Below are 25152 nucleotides of genomic sequence, written 5' to 3' on the forward strand. Positions count from 1 at the left end.
TGTGTTTTCGGGGTAAAATCTGGATGATGAATTACTAGGTAGCGTGATATAAAATGAGCCGGACTCCATGACCTATACACTAGTCAGCTGCTTTTCCTCTATCCAGCTGTTGAATTTAGCGGGATACCCCCGCCACTTTACAAAATAATACGTTTTACCCCTGTTACGTTTTTTCTTCAGTATTTTCTCTATTCTGTAGACACGGTCCTCGTTCTCAGGAACCTTCTGAATTTCCTCGTTATAAAATGTACCTTCTATGGGTTCTCCGTACAAATCAGCGAGTTTATAAAGAGGTTTTTGGAATTTTGTGTTGACATTGTTGATCACAAAAATCTCATCCGTGTAACTTTGCTCGTAGCCTTTACTGAAAGTCCCCTTATACTGAGCGATTCGTACGTGGTCACCAGTTTTTAACCTAGGCTTAATAGATTTAACGCTCAGACTTGAACTGTAAATGTTTTTCCATATTCTTAAGGAGTTACTCTTTGTCACATCGACGGGACGTGCTTGAATCGTACTGTGATAAGTATGATTGTAACTATATACTAGATCCTTTAATACATTTAGGTATCTAAAAGTATTGTGTTTTGTGAGGTAGCGCCACATTTTAGTTTTTAATGTGCGATTAAAACGCTCTACTAGTGCGGCTTTTACTGTGTTTGAAGTAAAGAAATGATGAATATTGTATTCTTTACAAAGGCGCCTCATAGAATTATTCATAAATTCCCGTCCACGATCCGTCTGTAACTTTTGTGGAACACGTTCATCCCCTTTAAAGATCAGCTCAAAGGCTCTAGCAACCGCAGGACCCGTCTTGTTTTTCAGAACCACGCACCAGGCATATTTTGATAGTACATCTATCACTGTTAAAATGTATTTTATTCCGTCATTGTCTCTTGAATATTCGATGAGACTAACAAGATCAGCTTGCCATTGTGCATCGATATCCGAAACAAAAATCCTGTTTCTCACAAAGTTTTTTCTCACAGGTTTATGCAACGTATAGGTATCTTGTTGACTCAGCCACGATCGCGTCGCTTCTCTGTTTATTCCGTGTTTCTTAACAGATCTGTATAAGTTTTCAACACCCCCGAATGAACCAGCCTCTTTAGGATTATAATAGTGTTTTTTAGTATCTTTTCAGGTTGCGTACATGCCATGTTCGTATCACGAGCGATGGTAATCATTCTTGTCAGTATTTTTGTAAAGCCTGTCAGAGGGTATCTTGTGCAGAAGTGATAGGAGATCACCCGCGGTGTTTAACCTGTCGTGTATTTTGTCGCTCGCGTGATTGTTTGCAATTGCACATACAGCTAGCTAGAGATGATCCGGAACTCTGTAGGTTTAAGACTTTTTGTGATCGGTGCTGTCGTTTTGTGGTCAATAGGGATGAAGGTCATAAGTGTGGTGGATTGCGGTGCAATGTGTGCAATGTTCAGCTAGCAAGGTTTGATAATCATCTCTGCTACATGCAGCGATACAAGGCAAAGGCAGCCTCTGATCTGTACATATTTTATGACTTTGAGTGTATGCAGGAGACTGGCACACACATACCAAATTACGTTTATGCCACTACACTGTACGGAGACTCTTCTTGGGAATTTGAAGGTGAGACATGCGCTCAGGAGTTTGTTCGTTTCTTTACCTCTGGTAAATTCACTGGATATACATTTATAGCTCACAATGCCGGCAGATATGATTCCTATTTTATTATTAAAGAACTGATTAGAGAAAAGTTGCAAGTCAAAATGGTTACCCAAGGAGGTCGTTTGATGTGTGTTACTCTGCCTGATTTGCGTATAAGATTTATAGATTCTTTAAATTTTATACCCATGAAACTTAGTAAAATGCCTCAAGCTATGGGATTTTCAGACTCAAAGGGACACTTTCCACACTATTTTAACACCGTAGAGAATCAAAATTACGCGGGCCCTGTACCAGCTATTGAGTATTATGGCGTTGAATACATGCTGCCTGGTGACAAAAAGGAATTTATGGAATGGTACGAAGAACAAAAAAACAAAACTTTTGATTTTAAATCTGAACTGAAAGCTTACTGTAAACAAGATGTTGTTGTCTTGAGACAGGCCTGTGAACGTTACAGAGACAGAGTGATGGAAATGACTAGGAAAAAAGTTACAAAATACTGCCCTCAACAAATGAAAAATGTTGAGGTAACTCAGTGTGTTGATCCTTTTCAGCTCATCACTCTGGCCTCTGTATGCATGGCAATGTACAGATTTAAGTTTCTTCCAAAAAATATCATTGCCATTGTACCAGAGGACAATTATCACAAAACCCAAAAAACGCTTGATTGAGAAAGACACAAATCTCCAATCATTTCTTCTTGAAATGCAATTCCCAGAGGCCTTAGATCCTCGTGATGCGCTTTATGGAGGCCGAACAAATGCAGTCAAACTCTATCACAAACCGGATGTGGGGGAGACTATACAGTACTACGATTTTACCAGTCTGTACCCCTTTGTCAACAAAAAAAAAAAAACATATCCCTCAGGTCATCCCACCATCATTTATGACAATTTCAGGTATATAAAAAATTACTTTGGCATTGCAAAAGTGAAGGTCTACCCTCCGAGAGATTTGTTTTTTCCTGTCCTGCCGGTAAAAATTAACAAAAAATTAATGTTCCCTCTATGCTTCACATGCACTACAGATTCACAGCTGACCGTCTGTATGCATAGCGATGAACAACGATCTCTGACGGGTACATGGTGCACGATAGAACTCGAGATGGCCTTGGAAAAAGGGTACAGAATCGCACACGTCTACGAAGTATGGCATTTTCCCGACACCACAGATAATCTGTTTGCTCCGTACATTAAATTACATCTCAGGGATAAGCAAGAGGCCTCAGGTTTCCCTAGTTGGTGCACGGATGATACCAAGAAAAAGCAATACATCGACGCTTTTCTTGAAAGAGAGGATGTGCAATTACAGGCCGAGAATATAGCCGTAAATCCGGCCAAAAGACAGATCTCCAAGCTTTTCCTTAATTCATTATGGGGAAAGTTTGCTCAGAGATCAAACTTACCGTGTACCAGCATTGTGAATAACCCAGAGGAGCTCTTTCAGTATGTCTTTCTCCCCTACCACGAGGTTACTGAATTAAATTTTATAGATGACGAGACAGCCGCTGTCAATTGGAAATACACAAAAGGACACCACACATTGAACAAAAATACAAACATTTTTATAGCCTGCTTCACAACCGCCTATGCCAGATTAGAACTTTACTCGCTTCTGGACAGACTGCAAGACAGATGCCTTTATCACGACACTGATTCTGTGATTTTTGTACAACGGGAAGGAGACTGGAATCCGCCTTTAGGTGATTATTTGGGGGAGCTAACCAGTGAAATTCCCACAGGCACATACATCACAGAATTTGTATCTGCGGGTCCAAAAACCTACGGATACAAACTGAATTCTGGAAAAACAGTCTTAAAGGTAAAGGGCATTACGCTGAACGTGTCTAATGCGCAATCCATTAATTTTGACAGTCTGAAGGATTTAGTTCTCGCCTATCGCCAAGACAATGCAACAGATACTCAAAAATGTATAACCATTGAGCAGTCCGGCATTGTTAGAAACAAAATGCAATTTAACATTGAAACGCGGCCACTGCGCAAAACGCAACGTTGTGTTTATACAAAGAGGGTTATGTTAGACGATTTTACAACCCTTCCATTTGGTCTCTAAAGTCAATTATCACACACTTACAACCGTCTTTTTCAGAAGTCCTAGCCGGCCTTTTTAAAGAAGCTCCGGATAACCGACGCTCCTAACAGGCACGACTAGCAAGCGGCGAGCGACACTAAACAACTTTTTGTAGGCGTCACATATTACACGGAATTTTAACATTATGGATACCCGCTTACAGCATCCTTTTTCGTGCATTTTAGCCGGACCTTCAAACTCCGGCAAGTGTTATTTTGTAAAACAGCTGTTGCAGAATTCAGGGACTCATTTATCACACAAACCCGATAATATTGTTTGGTTTTATGCGTGTTGGCAAAAACTGTACGATGACTTGTCTCATTCTTTTCCCAACATTAGGTTTATTGAAGGACTCCCTCAGACTTTCATAGACGATGAGCTATTTCCCCCTGACAAGGTGAATTTGACTATTGTTGATGACCTCATGGAGAGCGCTAGTGAAAATAGTGAAATAGAGAAAGCATTTACCAAGTACGTCCATCACAGAAACCTCAGTATATTGTATCTAGTGCAAAACATATTTTGTCAGGGAAAAAAGAGCAGAACGATCAATTTGAATACCAAGTACATGATTCTCTTTAATAACCCACGTGATAAATTGCAAATTTTAACATTAGCGAGACAAATGTACCCCGGGAAAATACATTTTTTCTTAGAAGCTTTTGAGGACGCAACGCGAGACGCTTATGGCCATCTGCTTGTGGATTTAAGAGCCAACACCCCCGAGCAGCTTCGTTTAAGATCAGGTTTCTTCCCACCAGCTTTACCGGCTGTGTATATTCAGAAGAAACATAGTTCAAAAAAGTGAAATTTACAATGAGGCGAGCATTCTATCAGTTGTACATAGTACTGACAAGATGTCAGAAAGGATCCGCCGTAATTGGACTCTCTTAAAAACACTGGTGAAATCCACTCCGTCGGTCAGAAAATCTATTTTGCGCGACGCGAGCTCTGATTTAATAGCCTCCATAGCTGAAATAGCCTTAAATATTTTAAAAGGAAAGATACCTCTGAAAGATCGCCAGAAAAATATACTAAAGAAGTGGCGTAAGGCTATAAGGAGGCTGAGCGATAAAACATTGGCCATAAAGAAAAAGAAGCGCTTAGTGATTCAGTCTGGAGGGTTCATAGGCCCGTTACTGGGATTTGCAATTCCGTTAATAAGCAGTCTACTCTTTAACAAATAATGAATCATGCGGAGAAAATGTACTTGGTACCCAAACACGAGCTCAACAAAATAAGTCAGGGCGTCACACCCGCAAACAACATACGTCAGAGTGTGATACTACGTCTCGATGGCGAAATTGCTGACATTTTACATCGAAACGACATGCCTGATGATGTGAAAATTAAAAGATACACAGATATTCTGCAGAGATACTTGGTACTTGCTAAACAAGACGTCAGTGAACTAGCAACTTTAAATCTTGTCACGCCTCCTAATTCTGGCCATCAACAATCGCCAAATACAAACCCTGATAAAAGTGATGATGTACGTGAAATTGTAACTCATGTTAACCAGCGGTTTAAGAAAAATGCTGAACTTCTACTGCACAGACTCCTACAGAACCAAGAGATTGCCGCATGGAATGATAAAGGCGAATTTCTTTATAAAGGAGTTGTTGTTCCTGGCTCTAACATGCTGGACTTGGTTCGTAGCACAACCCAAAGCCACGGTCTGCTAAAAAGCAAAGTGCCGCAAGGATGGGATACATTTATGCACGCCATGGCTGAAATAAATATACCCTCTACTGTTGTGGGGAATTCCTCTACTAGAGAAATTCTAGACGACTTAAAGACGGCACTGAGCTATACTTCTGGAACTGTCACCCCTAAACGCAGCCCCCCTGTCTATTCAGCCTACCACACCGCTGGGGATAATGCAGGGTAGTTTGCTACCTAAAAAAAGGACTTTACCCTTACTACAAACAACCTGGTTAACTCTGTAAATGCAGACGTCTTGTAGCTCTTGTATATTATGTGATGTCTTTGATAATGCGGCCATACCATTTTTGTACTTTTCTTCGCTTATTTTAACTTTTACAAATGTAACTTTATGAACAAAAAACATTGCTTATTATACGAATATTGTATACATCTTTTTATTCAATAAAGCTTTTAAACTTTTATCGCCTTGTTTGATTTTTACGCCTAATATATACACTGTGGGGTATATAAATAGTGACTCATTGTGAGAACTCACATGTATGAGAGTCCCAAGACTTTTAACAAAATTAAGACCTTTAAGACAATTAACCCTGTGTAACCCCACATGTTACGACTCCTTTGAAGAAATACAATATATATCTGAACAAAATAATGACTTTTTAAGGTGAATAGTGTCTCATTGTGAGGCCCGTCTTGTGTGTGAGTCACAAGACTTTACTTCTGTTATTTATATCACAGTCATACCATTTTTGTACTTTTGTTCGCTTATTTTAACTTTTACAAAATGTAACTTTATGAACAAAAAAACATTGCTTATTATACGAATATTGTATACATCTTTTTATTCAATAAAGCTTTTAAACTTTTATCGCCTTGTTTGATTTTTACGCCTAATATATACACTGTGGGGTATATAGGCTATGGGATGTGGGGACATGTCCTGGCATGTCTCAAGGCCTCCCTATTACAACAGGATATGGGCGTGTACTCAGACCCCTCTCAGAAGACTGTAAGCTAATTCACACACTTCGCTTCAAGACAGGGATTTGTACGGATCTCTCCATCTCTCTTGCTATTATATCTGCTACAACTACACACACACAGAACCATGACTGGGACTTGAGATAAAGGTTAGTCATTTTATTAGGGTTACCCGATATGGGCGATAAGCAGGGTGCATGATATAATCTGGGGGATGTTTCATAGGTCTTGATATGGGAGGGGGTGGAGACGTATCTGTCATACCAGATACGTCACATGCATGTGGGACAGGGTTAACAGCGTGGGAAAGTGGGCGGGGGGATGCGTGGGAAAGTGGGCGGGGGAACTGTCACTAGGGCTAGAGGGGGCGGGTTGATGGCAGGAAATGGGGGCGGGGCTTAGGGGGAAAGGGGGCGGGGCACCTGTCACTTTTGAATTGACATAATAAACTGATGTTTCACTACTATTACTGATGAGAAAACCACTGTTTATGTGCTGGATGTGTCATTCACTTTTATTACTAAGTGTTGAAAAAAAAATAATAGTTCTATGAGCTTCAGTGAAACTTGAAAGTTTCCCTTGATCTCTGTTCAGGCACACTGCATGATGTGCTGAAAAATATAATGCATCCGCAAGGTCTTCGCACTGTTTTCACATTTGTGCTTAAAAAATAAATAAATTATGTTTTCTCCCATCATTCTGCACTCAATACCCCATAGTGAGAATTTATCATAAAGGAAAAACCTAAAATAATACATTGATATACTGTAAGTGTTCATGACCTATTACAGCCTCCAGTCTTCTTGGGTACGATGCCACAAGGTTTGCACCCGGATTTGGGAATTTTCTGCCTTTTTTCTGTAGACCCTCTCAAGGTCTGTCGTTTTGTATGGGGACTGTTGGTGGAAACTTTCAGGGCTCTTCGGTGATGCTAAAGTTAGCTCAAGTCAGGGCACTGTCTGGGCCACTCAAGGATATTCACACGGTTGTCCCTAAGCCGCTCCTGTGTTGTCTTCAGCCCAGTCTGAGGTTTGAACCACTCTGGATCAGGTTTACATTAAGAGTAACTATGCACTTTGTGCCATTCAGCTTTTCCTAACCAGTCTCCCTGTCCCAGCAGCTAAAAGACATCCCAACAACATGGTGCAGCCACCACCATGCTTCACTGTGGGGTTGGTATTGGGCAGGTAATGAGCAGTGTCTGGTATCCTCCAGACATGATGCTAAGAATTGAGGTCAAAACCTACAATCTTGGTTTTATCAGACAAGAGAATTTTGTTTATTACAATATGTTTCTTTTTGCTGATGGGCTTTCATGTATATACATATGCTTTTAACAGAAAACGTCTCATTACATAAGAAGAATTTGCAATGGATGAAAAAACTAAAAAGAAGCATAACAGATATGAGCAGCTAGATTTATCCGAGAATCTCCCGGTACTTTAATATAAATTACTGTAGTACAGAGTAGACACAGGTAGCCGGCACCACTAATTTCGAAGTGGCGCGATCAAGGTAACAGGTGTATAGCTCTAGATGGCTCAGACACAAAAAAGCCGCCCTCATGCGGTGCACAGACAGAAAAGGAATTGAATAAATGTTAAAGAGTAGATATAAAAAGCCTGTCACTCACGGCTCTTATGTAATAGGCGTTGGCTTTATTTCTTTTCAGTTACATAGCAGGGAGGGGATGGGCAGGGGTTCAGTACTTGTCTCCTGAGACTACGGCCATTTCAGGCCATCTGCCCTTCTTCCGTCCAGGAAGAAGGACAGAACGCCTGAAATGGCAGTAGCCTCAGGAGATGCGCCCTGCGCCTGTCTGCCCTCCCTGCTATGGAACTAAAAAAAAAGAAATAAAGCCAATGCCTATTACAGAAGAGCGGTGAGTGATGGACTTTCTATATGTACTCTTCAAAATTTATGCAATCTTTCTCTGTAAAAGAAATAATGCTGATGCCTATTACAGAAGAGAGTTGAGTGCCAGACTTTCTATATCTGCTCTTCAAACTTTAATATGCGTATACTTTTACATATCCCATACATGATCTGTAATAAATGTACCATATATGCAAGTATGAAAACAGGCTGTGTTATTTTCATCAAGGTTGTACTGACTTGCTGGTAGCTGCTTGTTATTTAAATGTAGGGAAATCAATCAATGATCAAAGGATCTTTAAGCTAAAGTATGTAATCTATGGCTGTCCTCAGGCACAAACGAGCGTTGATCAACAAGAATCGCTCTTTAGAAGGCACACTTGTATAGTTCACTGTTTCGTTAATGTGGCCTTTTAAATATATTGCTTTCGGCCACACATCTGTCTACACAGGTAGTCGTGTGGCCGATAGCCGTAAATTTTACGGATAAAACACAAAAGATGTGATAAGGCAAAGTAGTATTTTTTAGCAATGCTCCTTGCCGTTATTTGGCCGGTGTAACAATCTGCTGATGGCCAGAACAATCAATCACTGTGGTGGTGCCCACCCTCCACCAATAGCAGGAAGCATTCAGGAAGTCCGATTCACACCCCATCAGATTCACAATCACCACCCATAAGCTAGATTAATTTTTCATCAGTCTTATATGGTGTGTTTACCATAGGAGAGATTTATCTGAAAGATCTTGGAAGCCAAAGCCAGGAATGGATTTGAAAAGAGGAGAAACCTCATTCTTTTCTTTATGACCTGTTCTCTACTTATAGTCTGTTCCTGGCTTTGGCTTCAAAAATCTGTCAGACAAATCTCTCTGGGTAAACGCACCACTTATCAGCCCTCCTGAGCCTAAAATCAAGCTCCATGCAATCTGACTTTTCAGGGGAAAGTACAGGCAATCAACCAAATATTAAATCCCTATATCTCAGGAATTGGGGCAGGGAGAAAAGGGCATATCAACAAAAACAATTAAAAAAAAGCCCAAAAAACATTGGAATCGGGAACGCCAAAGGTAAATAATGATATAATTTTTTTTATTTTTTTTTTCAGTGACCACAGATTCTCTTAAGTAAAATGAAAGGCAGTACTGAACACATGATTATTTTATGAGCTTCTAATAGTGGGTCAGTTTTCAAAATAACCTTCAAATATCAATGTTAATTTATTTTTATTTCATATAAGACAAAAAAAAATGTTATTACACAAAACAAAGACTAATTTTTATACCAATAATTGACGATGGTCCGATAATGGTGGCATTCAACACAACACCACTGTATCAATTTTCTCTAATCTTAATATAATATTATATATGGGAACAAATGTAAACACATCAATATTTATCTATCGGTCACTATTCATCCATTTTCTCTAAGTTCTCATAAATGCCTGAAAATCTAAACGCATCAATATTTATCCATTCGTCAATATTTATCTCTTCTCTCCATGTTTTCATATATGGCTGCTAATCTAAACATATCAATATTTACTTACTTGTATTTACTTTAAGCTCCAAAAGCATTATTCAATTCACAAATACTTTCCCTATCTCTTTTCAAATGTCATATTAATTTAAGCAATAGTCATAGTGCGGCGTCTAGACGTCAATATTACATGAAAATTTAAAAAAATTAAAAAAAAATGCCCAATTTTCCTAATTAACTAAAAGAGAGAATTCTTTGGCATCAAACAAGTCTTACAAATTCCATGCAAATTATTTCAAAATAGGAATGACTGCCAGTCCAGCAGCCTCACTGTAAAATCTTCTCAAGCTGTTTCTTCAAAATATTAACTGGAGCTGCCAGAGCTGGCACGATATACTGCCCATTCCTCTCCCTGACTGTGCAAACAGTGAGATACTTCATGTTAACCAGATGAAGCCCAGGACCAGATTGATACAATGCACCTAACCCTGGCTGGAATTTCCGAAAACAAGTGACCTATTACATAACAAGTCATTGTCGGGTCCTCTGCACTACAGTGGAGCGCCCGACCATTCATTAATTTGGGAAAAGATCATAGAGAAAGGTCATAGAGAAGCAATGATGGGTTAAAGAGGTGTTCTACAATGGAGCTTTGCTGAATTAATCAGCTGCCGACATGAAATATTTATACAAGCTGAAGGCATTTGGCATTATTTAACGCTCTGGGACATTTTTTTTAACTTTAAATCCCACCTGGGCTTCATTCTACAATTTTAAGACTAGATAAACAGTTCCAGTAAGCCTCGTCCTTCAAAGATACTGTATAGTGACATTAATTCAGTTCTGAAATCTGTAACCTGCAGCCATTGATCTAATTGTGAAGGACCGTAAGGAATTGCATCCTAAAAGACAATGTCTTCCCTTGGTCAATTCAACTTATTCCATTACACGTCTGCATGGCAATGAGCTCAGATCCTAGTCCAGCGCTGTGACAATGATCATACGGGAAAGCAGATTTGCCACTGGCTACCTAGACATTCCGAGTTTTGAAGGACGGACACGTAATAGTAGAGCAACATTATCATTTGTTTCTGCTGCTAAGCAATTTTTCCAGCAGTAAGTATGAGCCGCCTTGCTTCCAACTTACACAGGGTGCAGTGCTGCTGACTATTAAACTGTTAGAAGCCGAGCACGGGTCTTAGAGATCAGATAGCAAGTAAATTGGTGCGAGGCGAGCAGCGGAATGTGGAAGGAAAAAAAAAAAAAAACAGTAAAGGACAAATAGGAATAGACAATACCTAAAAGGCAAAAGAATCAAAATGAAAATAAAGGTGGAAAGAAGTCAGGCTGAAACTGTACGATGGGAATGGACAAAAAACAACAGATAAAGGAACATCTGTGAAGAATGAGAACTACAAAAGGGAAAAACAGAACAGCTGAGCACAGGTAAACACTACACTAGAATAGAAAGTGATGAAGAAGGTGAAAAACATCTATCCAGTAATTACAGCAATAACACTAGGTCCAAAACACACGTAAAATATTCACATGTATATTTCTCAGATACTTGTACATTGTGATCAGATCGCCAGATGTAAATTACCCTGAGCTTGATATACTGTCCTGGCACTGCAGTCCACCCTGTCTTGTTTTTTCAGACTTATATGAGTGAAGATCTATCCATAGGAGAGATCATCAATCGCTGATCAATGGGTTACCAACAACTGGCATCTCTGCTGATCAGCTGGTGAGCACACAATACAATCCTTAGGCAATGAGACAGCGGTTGTAATGTAAATTGTGAGGTTTATTCACACCAGTAATGATGTTTCTAGTATCACCAATGGGAATACTACACTGTCAGTGAGGTTGCCGCACCTGCTGCCTTTACTCCCTGTCTGCTCTATCTGTATCATTTTTTATCACAAGACAGCATTCTGTAACCCCACCATTTATAGTATATATATATATATATATATATATATATATATGTGTGTATGTGTGACAACACCCAGGGTGGGGCGAGAGGCTACAGCTCGGAGACACGATACAGCCAAACCTCCCATGGCATCAGACGATGATACGTTGTCTATGCAGAGAGGGGGCAGTCAGGGAGCTTTAGACAATACACATTTGGTAGATTTCCTATTTTCAACTTAATTTCAGAGGTGAATCATGCAAAAGCATGCAGAAGCCAGTACTATTACTGAAGATTCTATATTAGAAAATTGTGTGTATTGGGGTGATAGATTTATTTAAATACAATTTTCTTATAGCAAAATATCCCTTTAAACCAGGATGCTATTTAAAGCAAACCAATCACTAGGAATTTCCTTCTAAAGCTACTAGCAGCGGCCAAAAGATGGTGTAAACCATTGTCTTACCATGTATTCTATGCGGTCTGTGGTACCTTTAGCTGAAGGAACTCAGATTTTTTAGGGCCCTATTACACAGAGCAATAATCAGCCTGATTTGGCCCATTATTACTCAGCGTAATAGAGACAACGATCAGCCGATGAAACGATCGTCGGCTGATCATTGCTTTAGGTCCAAATCTAAAATACTTGAACACCGACCGTGCATCTCTACATGTAATAGCGATGCGCGGCCGGCAGCTGACGATTCTGCAAACAGTAGACATTACCTGGTCCCGGCCAGTGATTGGCTGAGCGGCCCGTCAGCTCAGACAGGCCACTCTGAAAACTGCAGCGCACGGGACCCAGAAAGAAGCAGAGTCCTGAAGCGTGGATAGGTCATTTCTACTGTTTAAGCAAGGGCTGCAAGGACATCGGTAATGATGTCTGTGCAACCCTTCCTAAATGATTATTGAGCAGTGTAATAGGCCCAGTAAACGAGCGCCGATCAAGCAGATCGGCACTCGTTTACAGTATTGATCTGGCCCCATCAGCCTGTGTAATAGGCAGGGTTGTAGAGTCGGAGTCGTGGAGTTGGAGTCGGAGCTAGCTTTGGCTGGTGTTGGAGTCGGAAAAAAATGTACCGACTCCGACTCCAGCTTTAAAAAAATCTTTATAAAATGTAGAATTGAATTTTTATATAAATTTTACAAGTTTTGCTCTTGAATATATATTATGAGCAACATTCTAATAGGACACTGGCCCTATTACATAAGGGGGGGGGTCAGGGAATATATCAGTAATAGGACACTGGCCCTATTACATAAGGGGGGGTCAGGGAATATATCAGTAATAGGACACTGGCCCTATTAGATAAGGGGGGTCATGGAAAAGTTGTCGTTCACTATTTGGCAGTTTGTTTCTGAGCTTGAAGACTCCATTGTGTGTGTGTGTGTGGGGGGGGGGGATATCTGTGCTGTTCTCTTCCTGGATGCAAGATGACTGCAGTGTAATATGGAGATATCCTGTGTAATATAGAGGAGGAGGAGAAGACATAAGTAGTGTAGCTGTAACCTCTGTCCTCAGTGTGGTGTTTTCTCTCTGGGAAAAGATTGTGTGTTTTTCTTTAGTGTTCAATGGCTGCAGCTGTGTGTGTGTGTGTGTGTGTGTGCTATGGCTGCAGTAGGCTGTGTGTGTGCTATGACTACAGCAGGCTGTGTGTGTGTGATATGGCTGCAGCAGGCTGTGTGTATGTGTGCTATGGCTGCAGCAGGCTGTGTGTGTGCTATGGCTGCAGCAAGCTTTGTGTATGGGTGCTATAGCTGCAGCAGGCTGTGTGTGTGTGCGTGCTATTGCGTGCCCCCACAGTGACCTTCTATATCAATGTGTGACCTCTATATTACCGTGTGATCTCTATATCACTATGTGTGACCCCTCTCTATATCACTATGTCTGACCTCTATATTACAGTGATCTGGCATTGTTAGCAGTGTTTCTGTGTGTATGGTGAATATTTAGTTAGAAACATAGAAGACTGTCAGCAGGAAAAGATCACCTGCTCCATCTAGTCTAGTTGTGAGTAGTTCAGGAAATGGAGGCTGGAGACTGGCTGCATCCACTGCACACACAGGAGAAGCTGCTTTATATCTTTCCTCATTCCCTCAGAAGTCACCCCAGGTACATGTAAGACATTAGAGAAAAGCTGCTGAGCCAGTGTGATAAATAACTCCCCTGGTATATGACCAGCCATTTATGAAGGAGCAGGAGTCGGAGTCGGTCCTGATAAAATTCAGGTGTTGGAGTCGGTCCTGATAAAATTCAGGTGTTGGAGTCGGTCCTGATAAAATTTAGGAGTCGGAGTTGGAGTCGGAGTTGCGGCTTACCGACTCCACAGCCCTGGTAATAGGACCCTTCATAAGTAACCGCTAACTGTCAGTACATATACATATATATTCTGTCAGTTTCCTTTTAATACAGTATTTATTTCATGCGGTTCTTTATTGCTCAGAGGGAACAGTCCTCAGATCCCTAAGTGCCCCACTCATGAGCTACAAGACCTAGAGGGAACATGGCCAGTGACACAGCTTAAAGTCACTACAGGCTAAGGCCAGGCTCCATGTAGAGAAGTTTCCCAAGGGGGCAGGGACTGAAGATGGATTTCTAAACCAGGGCTCAGTCTTTAGCTATGCCCCTGGTCAGAACTTACATTATACTACTTTAAATGCTACTTTTGCTCTACTATTAAACCATACATAACTGAAAACCTAGAAATAAAATATTACAATGACCTTAATTTCTACACTGCCCAGTCAAATTTATACAAAGGAAGGTTCTGATCTTCCCACATAAAATGAATAATAAGTGTTAAACTGTATTAACACGAGCTGAATATGGTTGACTCTCAGGAATACAAATTGAGTGCTCAGTCAAGCGAATAGGTATCAATATTTTAGCCAAGAGGCAGAGAAGGATGTTCACTGAATTTACCATGAGTATATGTCCCACTTTCAGGATTTTAATAAGTCATGAACTGAAATATGCCACTTACAAACATTTATGTTACTGTAAACTCCTTGGTGCTCACTAAAACTGCTTTTGTTAATAAGTGCAGTATAAGAATAAGAAAAATATTATTAGATTCACCAAGTGATTAGGCATTATTAACCAAATATATGTACATAAACATATAGACATTAAAGAGGATGTACCATCAGGTACATCCTCTTTAATATGACCCACGGATAGAATGGGGCTGTCACAGGGAAGCCGGTGCCGCGGTCCATTTTTTGAACCGCACTGTACGGCACTGTTCAATGCAGGGGTACCGGGCCGGGGCTGAAGGACAGGAGGTGGGCCAGACCACCCCCAGTGGGCGGAATCCCCTGCCCCTCTATAATGCAGCTCTATTGATTCTAATGGAGCCGCATCATAGAGGGGAGAGAATTCCCTCCCACTAGGGGCGGGCTGGCCCGCCTTCTGTGCTTCAGCCCCGGCCCCCGTGGATAGAACTGTGCTGTACACAGGAACTGGGCCGCGGTTCAAAAAACAGACTGCAGCACCAGCTTCCCCGTGACGGCGCCATTCTATCCGTGGGTCATATTAAAGAGGATGTACCTGATGGTACATCCTCTTTAAGTTAAAGGAGTATTCTGCTCAAACATAGCTTTTCATATGTTGCTGCCCATGTGAGATAATTGTTATCTATTCAGTCTTTTTCCCATAGTTCTGAGTTCCTGCTTACTGCTGAAGACACACAAAACTCTGTGTGAGCTTTTCACTCCATTTCCCCCTCCTCAATTTCTGAGACAACTAATGTAAACAAATCCCTGGCAGGCAGTATCTGCAACTTTGTAGCTTCTTCTTGACCCTGAAATGTCAATAGAAGCATAGTTATAAAGCTGGCGAGTAGGGATGGTCCGAACCTGCTGTGGTTCGGGTTCGTATGAATCCAAACACTCGGCAGCAGATTCCCGCTGTCTGCCCGCTCTGTGGAGCGGGCGGATACAGCAGTAGGAACGACTATGGCTATGGCTGTATCCCAGTTTTCCAGGTGGCCCTCCCGCTGGATCCGCCCGCTCCACGTAGCGGGCAGACAGCGGGAATCATTACCAAGGGCTCAGGTTTGTACGAACCCGAACCGAACTCGGTTTGGACCATCCCTACTGGCGAGGAATAGGACTTTCAATCACTGGGGCATCCTCTGACGGCTTCTCCTCACTCTGCCAACCTTTTGCGATATATTTCTCACTATGTGCATAAGGAGAGGTCAGTCAATTTGGGCCAGTAGGCAGACGTCTCTGGGGACTGTCCAATGACTCAAGCCCTATTCCTGGCCAGCTTCATTACAATTATCCCTCTAAAATGCAACAGCAATTCAGAGTGAATCATATTAATGTACAGAGAAAACCCCTCAGTGTTTAATGTTGCTCATGGTTCAGCAGAATAACCCTGATGATAGTTTTTCTTTAAAACAATCTGCTTTGCATCCCATAGGCCAACTAAAGGCCCTTTTTGGAGGGAAACACTTATGCAGAACAAGGTTACACCAGTAGGGGACACCTATCGCTAGCTATGGAGCATAAAACTCAAGCCGGCCATACACGTCAGATAGTTGTTGGTCAAACAAATCTATCCTGACTCCCTAATATACTTGCAAGCTTGGTAGCGTATTAATACATTCTGAATGGGGAGTGGGGTTAGCTATTACCAGACCCCCTCTGGCACAGGCTTATCTAGTCTGACATGTAGAAATCCAGATGCCCGTTCCATTCCTGACTGCTGTTAGGGAGGCCCCCATACATATTTATTTGTTGGTGGGTTGAGGTAACATTAATGTAATATGTTTGGTCAGTTTAGATATATTTCATTATGCTATCTCAGGTATGAAAATCTAGGACAAGAGCTTCACAGCAGGATCACTTACTTCATGTCAAGAGCGTCTATTAACATTTATATTTTTAGTTACTAAGCACAGACAACATATGTGTACCACAAAGACATCAAAGAATGGGAAAAAAAAATGTTTTACCAGTGGCATATAAAAGAGACACTCAAGTAATTGTTTTACTTAATGGAAATGACAAGACAAAACCCAAATAGCACAACTCATTTACAATGGAATTAATGTAATGGCTCATGCTGTGAAGCTCAGTAACGGCACAGGCAGGCGCAGGGCAGGTACGCATCGATGCCAAAACATTTTTCGTCTTCTTGCAAACTTTCAGCTTCACGCTCCTTGTTTTCAATTATAAATGTACAAATCATATGCACAAATTAACATTCCGAGTATTTGTCTCCAGCAATTGAGAATTTTTATTTAAGAACAGATGTTTGGACTGGGTCCAAGCTATTGCACAAAACAGTGGGGATGACTCTCTAATAAATCTTCCCATTGTTTTCGATACTTTTAGTATGATAAATACCTGGCACAACAGATGACAATATTTCCACGGCTTTAGATAAGCTCAGTTCATTAGTGGCTTTATATGTGCACTTTACATTTTAGTAATTCATATAAAAGATTATTCAAATGGAGCTATTTAGATTATGTTACAGTATTTGAATTAAGTACATAATCCCGAAAGAGAAAAAAAAAGTGTCTCTGTAAAAGATCATGACTATGATGCAGGTGTGTACGGCGCTGGGGAATATGCTGAAGCTATACTTCACATAAAAATAAAAAAAAAATATTAAATTAATGGAGAAGTCCGACAAAACAAAAAATACAATGCGGGGAGGGTGGTGCAGGGAAATAAGAATGTATACTTACTAGAGATGAGCGAACCTCGAGCACGCTCGACTCCATCCGAACCCGATCGTTTGGCATTTGATTAGCGGGGGCTGCTGAACTTGGATAAAGCTCTAAGGTTGTCTGGAAAACATGGATACAGCCAATGACTATATCCATGATTTCCACATAGCCTTAAGGCTTTATCCAACTTCAGCAGCCACTGCTAATCAAATGCCGAACGATCGGATCGACTCGAGCATCCTCGAGGTTTGCTCATCTCTAATACTTACCAATCCCCACCGCTCATAGCATATTATTTTCGACTGCCTTCCTGGTACACCAAGATCCGTGAAAAAGTACTTGCTCAGCCAATTAGCGACTGCAGTGACAGTGGTCTTCCCATACATTCGATACGGCGAAACATTCCATTCATGTGTTCTCAATGAAGTGAGGGGGGGGGGGGGGGGTTTGAGCCACTGCTAGACAGCTGTCAATTTGTTTGAGTTCAGCAACAATTGTCGAACCCGATTGATCAGTGTTTGATTTTAGACTACTGCAGAAGTTGGATGCTGCCCTAGGGCTGCCAGGAAAATATAGATACATCCTATGGCTATTTCCACAAAGTATAAACGTTATTAGGCACACAAAATAACGACCGTTATGTTGAGGATCAAACAATGGCTATAATTTTGAATAAAAATTGCATTGAAGTCTATTGACAATGGACGGAGATAATTCACATGCTCATTATTTCGAAGGCCAATGCAAACGACGGCCGTTGTTCAATAAATGTGTGAAACAATAGCCGATGTTTGCATTGACATCAATGCAAATTGTTGCAGTATGAAAAGAACAGCCGTTGTTTAAATTGAAAACAATGGCTGTTCTTTTCATAAAAAGTATGTTTTGTGAACATAGCCTATGGCTGTATCTGTGTCTTCCAGGACACCTTAGGGTGACATCCAACGTCTGACGCTGTAGGGAATCAAATACTGAGCATTCGGGCTTGGAGATCATTGCCGAACTCCAACGGTTCGGCAGGCCCGCTTGACACTACTCACTTGGCTTATATCTTTGATAGAGATGAGCGAACTGGGTTCGGGTTCGAGTCGATCCGAGCCCAAACGTTCGGTATTTGATTAGCGCGGGCTGCTGAACTTGGATAAAGCTCTAAGGTTGTCTGGAAAACATGGATACAGCCAATGACTATATCCATGATTTCCACATAGCCTTAGGGCTTTATCCAACTTCAGCAGCCACCGCTAATCAAATGCCGAAAGTTCGGGTTCAGATCGACTCAAGCATGCTCGAGGTTCGCTCATCTCTAATCTTTGAGAACAATGGGTTCAGGCAGTTGAAATTCAACATGCCTGATTCTTCTCTTCCCTGGCACAAGTCAGGAGGCCTCCATACACTTTAGACACTGGGCCGAGCCTGCTGAAGTCAGCAGATTTGAACTGGGTACAGTGTACGCAGATCAATTTAATCTTAAAGGGGGTAAAGAAATTTAAGAAATCACAATCAAATCTGTAGTAAAAACCTAATTTTCTATCGTAAAATGAAAGGCTATACTCACTTTAAGGAGAAAGTTTGCCTGAGACACAATATTTAGACAGACAGTGCTACAACATTTAGCCGACATGTGTAATGATGCAAAAAAGAAAATTTTAATTTGTGAGGAATAAATATGGAGCAGTAATATATATGCAGCTTAGTTTCAACACTAATTCCACGGCTAATGGATAAAAATGAAAACTATTTTCCAACCGAAAAGGCCAAAATTAAAATATTACTTTTCCCTTAACATGCATGAAATACACAGTCACAGAATTATGCATATATTTTCGTGTAGTAATCACGTTTTCTTTCTAAGTGAAAACCTGCAATTTCTCATGGGAAATAACCAAATTAAAGACACAGACGCTTAGAAGCATCTCATACACGGAATACAATTACCTGGTTCAGCAACGTACTCTCAAAGGAATAACAATCATAACAATATGTTAGTCTCCCAACAAACTTTATGAAGGTAAACCCCCCTATGATTTGCATCTCTTTAAAGAGGTAGTATGGGATTAGATTAGAAAAATGGGGCTGCTTTCTTTCAAAAACAGCACCATACTCAGAAGGGATAAACTGCAATACCATGCACAACCAAAAGACAGTTAATTTAAAGTGTACCTGTCATCATAACTTTCAAAACCTAAATCAACAGTAGATGTGATATAAATCAAGTTTACATTTTTTTTTTGTGATCATGGAAAACATGGCACTTCCTGTTTTTTGACATTTTTTTTTTTTCTCAAAGAGTCAGAAAACAGGAAGTCCTGTGTATCCCTGGCCATCTGAGCGCTCACAGAGAGAAGGCAGTCATGTGACTGACGGACACATTGAGCTGTGACTCTCTGTACTGGCCGGAATTCCTGTGTTTTGTTCTTTTTTTTTTATCCAGCACAAGTCTAAAAATCTGCCTTCAGGAGACTGGACCTGGATTTCTGGTAAGTACAGCTTTGTTTTACAGCATTATAACAAAAAAATAATGAATGTATATTGCAAACTTGCTTTATATCTCATCTACTGTTGATTTAGGGTTTGAAAGTTATAACGACAGTGACACTTTAAAGCAATGGAAAAATGTATATAGAAAACTATCAGCAGATTAAAAGCCAGGGGTCTGCGCCAGGTCTTTTTCTCCCATGATTGTAGTGTGACTAGGGACCCTTTTATGTGCATTTCCCTTCTTGGCTTGTATGCACTATATATGTTTGTACATAGTTAGTTGTTATGCACTTTTTATATTATTGGTGTTTATGGGGGCTTTTTTTTGTAGATGCAGTATAGCACTTTATTATAAGCAATAGAATCATTGTCAGTATATTTATTGTTGTTATTATTGTGTTCTATCTATTTGAAGAGGCTTGCCTTACGGTTTATCATAATTGAGTATATACAATTGTAATTCATTTGAACCATGTGGAGCAAAAATATTGTATAAATTTCCTAGTGGGTTGGTGAATAATCATGTCCAGCTATCCATAGTAACCTATGTGTGTTTTTAAATTGTTTTAACAAAGTCTTTTTGTGGTGTTGTGTACCAATAAAGCTACCTTTGTATACTCTGTAATATATGGTGGCTGATGTGCCTATTTGTATAGTGTCTAGATTTTTTTATTTTCTTGTGTAATAAGGTGGGGCAGGACTATCCCCCTCAGTGTGCCAATCCGCACCAACTGGCCTATCCTTCTAATGAATATTTATCCGGCACTCTGCAGAGATGAGAACCTTAGTGCGGTCACTGCAGAACACCGCCCCAATATTCATTAGGAGGGGTCAGATGGGTGGGGAGGATTGGTAAGGGAAGCGGTTGTGCCCCCAGTGCACCAAAATGGCTAATTTGCATAGGAAAAAACAAAAAATTTCCTGAAAACATCGATGAGGATTAAGGTAAGAAAATGACCTTCATCTTCAACACCTTGTGCGCTATAGGGACATAACAGGTTAGATGCTTCTTTTCCCTTTAACAAATACCATTTCTATAAACAGTGGTATAGACAACACTGCTAGAGATTGGTGTAACACAAGATGATGAAAGCAATGAGCGGGAGGTCAATGGATGCCATCGCCTTTGGCACCAAGAGAGCTTGTGGTAACCTTATATTAGAGTATGTTCACATGCAGCAGGTTTGTAGCAGAAATTTCAAACATCAGTAACGCTTACCAGGAGAACAAAGTTTAAAGAAATGTGGTCACAAACGAAAAGCCAGGTTTGTCAACAAAAAGCAGCTTGGCTAAAAATACTATTTACTAGTTTAACAGCAACAAGGCAATCCTTGCTGAAAGAGTTAAAATAGATTCTGCTAAATATGTAATTTTACATTAACATGCTTATATGGATAAACTGGCAGGAGAGATAAGAAAATATACTCAATCTTTAATCAGGCTAGAGATACAAGTGGCACTAAGTAGGGCATGAAGCCCCATGCTAATTGCAACCTCTTAGATGAAAACATTCAACTCTACAAACCAGCAGCAAACTATAAAAAAAATAAAAAAACTAGAGAACTAGAGCATATTTGTCCCTTACTTCTCAAGAGCTGCAAAGAGTTAAACTGATCCACAAATGAACTCATGTTTTATCCAGGGAACACATTTTGCACGTCTGACAAGGTCAAGAAGAAGGTAACGGTGGATTATTCAGCTCTTACCTGTTTTTCAGCGTGACCATAATCTGAGCCTTGATTTGGCAAAAAATGTAAAATGTGGCCATTGTTTTTTGCTAGCTCCCTCAAGGCCATCGCTGTACGGACTGTGGAATTCCTGGCATGGACGAAAACCATTACCTTAAAAAAAACAAACCACAAATATTAGGAGGCATGAAAACAGTAGGTATAGCTTAGTTAATTACTGAGCAAAACACTGTTTGACCTACAGTGAATAGGATCTGCATACAATACAAGTAGATTTTATGTTTAAATGTTAAAGGAGTTATCTTAGCGTATGGAAAACATACAAGCGTGCCTAAATGCCAGATGATACCACAATGCAGTAGAACAGTTGTTTATATATTGCTAGGGCTTGGTGTTAGCAGAATTACCAATGTACAGGACTATAGTTTGCCATGTTTTCGCTTCCCTTTCATAGACAATCGGGGAGATTTATCAAGACAGGCATCACCTACTCCCACCAGTGCACCAACATAAATCCCATGAGCACGGAGCTCCCTGTGCAGTGAAATTTACGTCAGCACTTGTAATTCACCTCAGTGAGCCACCATAAGCTGTTGTTCACGTGATAAGGCAGCACCACGTCTGCCTGTGCTCGCACCCACTGCCCCGTCCTTCCCCCGCCTCTCTGGCAAGAGTGGTGAAGGGGGCAAATATTTGCATAGTTTTTGTGCAATACGGAGCAGTTGTTTGCACCACTAGTGCAGCATAATAATCCATCCCTATTCTTTATATACAGCTACCTGCATGCCTCTCTATTATTACAAGTTGAAAGGTAAAGCTATAACTACTCCATGTTATGCTATTCTGTTGCATCCCTACATTTGCCATAGAAATATAGAAGATTGTCAGCAGGAAAAGACCACCTGGTCCATCTAGTCTGTTCTTTTAATATTCCCCTTCTTATTATCTTAGGATAGATATCCCAGACAAGTTTAACCCATAGCTGCACCAGGACGTTATTGAACGTCCTCGTGCCGCTATGGGAGTTCAGAGGGGGGTCGCCGCGATCCCGGGTGCCGCATGTAGCCCGGGCTCGCGGCTATTAGCGGGCACGGTCCGATCGCCGTGCCCGCTAATTAAGTACTTAGAAGCAGCTGTCAAAGTTGACAGCTGCTTCTAAATACTTGCTGTTATACATCCCTGGTGGTCTAGTGGGGGGATTGCCCCCCTGCGGCGCGATTGCGGGGGGGCGATCCCTGCATCCATACCGGGCCGGGGTCTGCTCCATAATGGCGCTGATCCCGGCTCGGCATTCTATTGCTTTTGGCTGCAGCAGCCAAAAGTAATAGAACACCGATCTCATGGATTCATGCAGTATAACTATACTGCATGGATCTCTATGAGAGATCAGAGTGCATATACTAGAAGTCCCCCAGGGGGGCTTCTAGTATATGTGTAAAGTAAAAGACAAATGTATTTTTAATAACACAAAATCCCCTCCCCTAATAAAAGTCTGAATCACCCCCCTTTCCCCATTTTATAAATAAAAATAAATAAATAAATTAATAAACAAACATGTTTGCTATCGCCGCGTGCGTAATCGCCCGAACTATTAATTATTCACATTCCTGATCTCACACGGTAAATGGCGTCAGCGCAAAAAAATCCCAAAGTGCAAAATTGCGCATTTTTGGTCGCATCAAATCCAGAATAATTGTAATAAAAAGCGATCAAAAAGTCATATATGCGCAATCAAGGTACCGATAGAAAGATCACATCATGGCGCAAAAACTGACACCTCACACAGACCCATAGACCAAAGGATAAAAGCGCTATAAGCCTGGGAATGGAGCGATTTTAAGGAACATATATTTTCTTTAAAAGGTTTTAATTTTTTACAAGCCATCAAATCAAATAAAAGTTATACATGTTACATATCATTGTAATCGTAACAACTTAAGGAACATATATAACGAGTCAGTTTTTCCCCAGGGTGAACATAGTAAAAACAACCCCCCCCCCCCCCCCCCCCAAATAAAAAAAAAAAACATTTATTTTTTCCAATTTCACCACACATATAATTTTTTTCTGGTTTCCCGGCACATTTTAGGCAAAAATTACATCTGCCATAGCAAAGTACAATTAGTTGCGCAAAAAATAAGGGCTCATTTGGGTCTCTAGGTGGAAAAATGCAGGCGCTATGGCCTTACATACACGAGGAGGGAAAAACGAAAATGCAAAAATGAAAACTGGCTGTGTCCCCTAAGGGTTAAATTCTGTTATTCCAGGTTTACCAACCAGATCTGCTGGAAGTTTGTTCCAGGCATCTACTACTCTTTCAGTAAAGTAATATTTACTCACATTGTTTCTGATCTTTCTGTACAGCATGAGTTGGAGACTGCACAAAGTACATTAAACTTGAATGGGAAAGCTTCAGGCATGAGAACGGAAAAAATAACCAGGTACATTTGGCTTCATATTTGGCAAAATGGTACTGTATTTAGGCTTCACACAATGACCATCTGAAGAAAAGGCCAAAATATGGCCAAAAATGATGTTGCTTGGACATAATCTTACAGTGTCTTTGCACTTTGAGTACTAGCACATTTAATATTATCTGCAATCTAACTACTACACACACTGTCTTACATTGTCAGGCTATTTTCACACTACGTAGGTTCCTCAGAAATCACCGCCGTTTTTTCAACTTACGTAGTGCTGCAGGCTGAGGGAATCCCGGCCGGAATGTATACACATAGTATACACTCCGGCCGGGATCTCTAGCGGTGCCATAGAAAACTGAAAGCCCTCTCAGTTCACACGATGGAGCGAGCGGCTCCGGTGTGCTGTGGGGAGTTCTGATGTGGGCGCGCACGGATGCGCCCTCATCAGAGCTCAGTGGCGCTAAAGATCATCCGGCCAATACTGCAGTACCGGCCGGGATGATCTTTTCTGAGACCGGTCGTTCCATGACCCGGCTGGTCTCTTACTGTGTGTGACCATAGGCTCACATTGTTGAGGAATTTTAACTTTAGATATGCAAATGGAGAATTTAAAATACAAACTGGGCACAAACAGAAGTTTATGTGTACCGGGGAAATGAAGCCATAATATATTCCAACTATTGTAGGGGAAAAAAAACAAAGCACTTTCAAAGTGAGGTTTAAAGTGAGGTTTGTTTTAATGATGTAAACAATGGTTTAATTTGCACTGCAGTTTGGTTTAATGAGGTGTAGAAAAAAGAGGTTTAGCTTTGTGCACCAAGTTTTTAGACTGTTTTGGATTCTTAGGCCGTATGCTCAGTGAGTAAAATTATGCATCATTATTCTCTTAGATCTACAGAAAATGCTCTACTCGAAATCCATGGAAATAAAAGGACGCAAACACATAGGAAGAATGATTATGTACAAGTCATTATATTGCAATAAAATCATTATTTAGGCATAAAGGACGTTTAAAACAACACTTTGTATTCTACTTTTACTCTTTGTTATACTTTCAATACGTTCTTGGGTTTATACTTGGAAGCACATAAGCTACAAAAACGAGTGCTTCCCAGTTAATTTATGGCTCCTTCTTCCACTTCTGTACTGGCTATATAAAGCAGTATAACACAGAACTCGGGCAGAGACAGGCTCCTATCTATATTTCCATAGACTAGA

General features: G+C 40.7%; 1 protein-coding gene across 4 annotated transcripts in view; it reads right to left on the reverse strand.

Moving 5' to 3' along the window:
* The window catches only part of ASCC3 (activating signal cointegrator 1 complex subunit 3), a 522423-nt gene that overhangs the window by 202430 nt on the left and 294841 nt on the right, over positions 1 to 25152 (reverse strand). For all 4 annotated transcript variants that reach the window (XM_069974770.1, XM_069974767.1, XM_069974768.1 and 1 more), the window contains one exon: positions 21530 to 21664. In XM_069974770.1, coding sequence (XP_069830871.1) covers positions 21530 to 21664 — 135 coding nt within the window. The remainder of the gene's footprint in view (positions 1 to 21529; positions 21665 to 25152) is intronic.

Source organism: Dendropsophus ebraccatus, chromosome 6, assembly GCF_027789765.1.
Source record: "Dendropsophus ebraccatus isolate aDenEbr1 chromosome 6, aDenEbr1.pat, whole genome shotgun sequence".
Taxonomy (NCBI): Eukaryota; Metazoa; Chordata; class Amphibia; order Anura; family Hylidae; genus Dendropsophus; species Dendropsophus ebraccatus.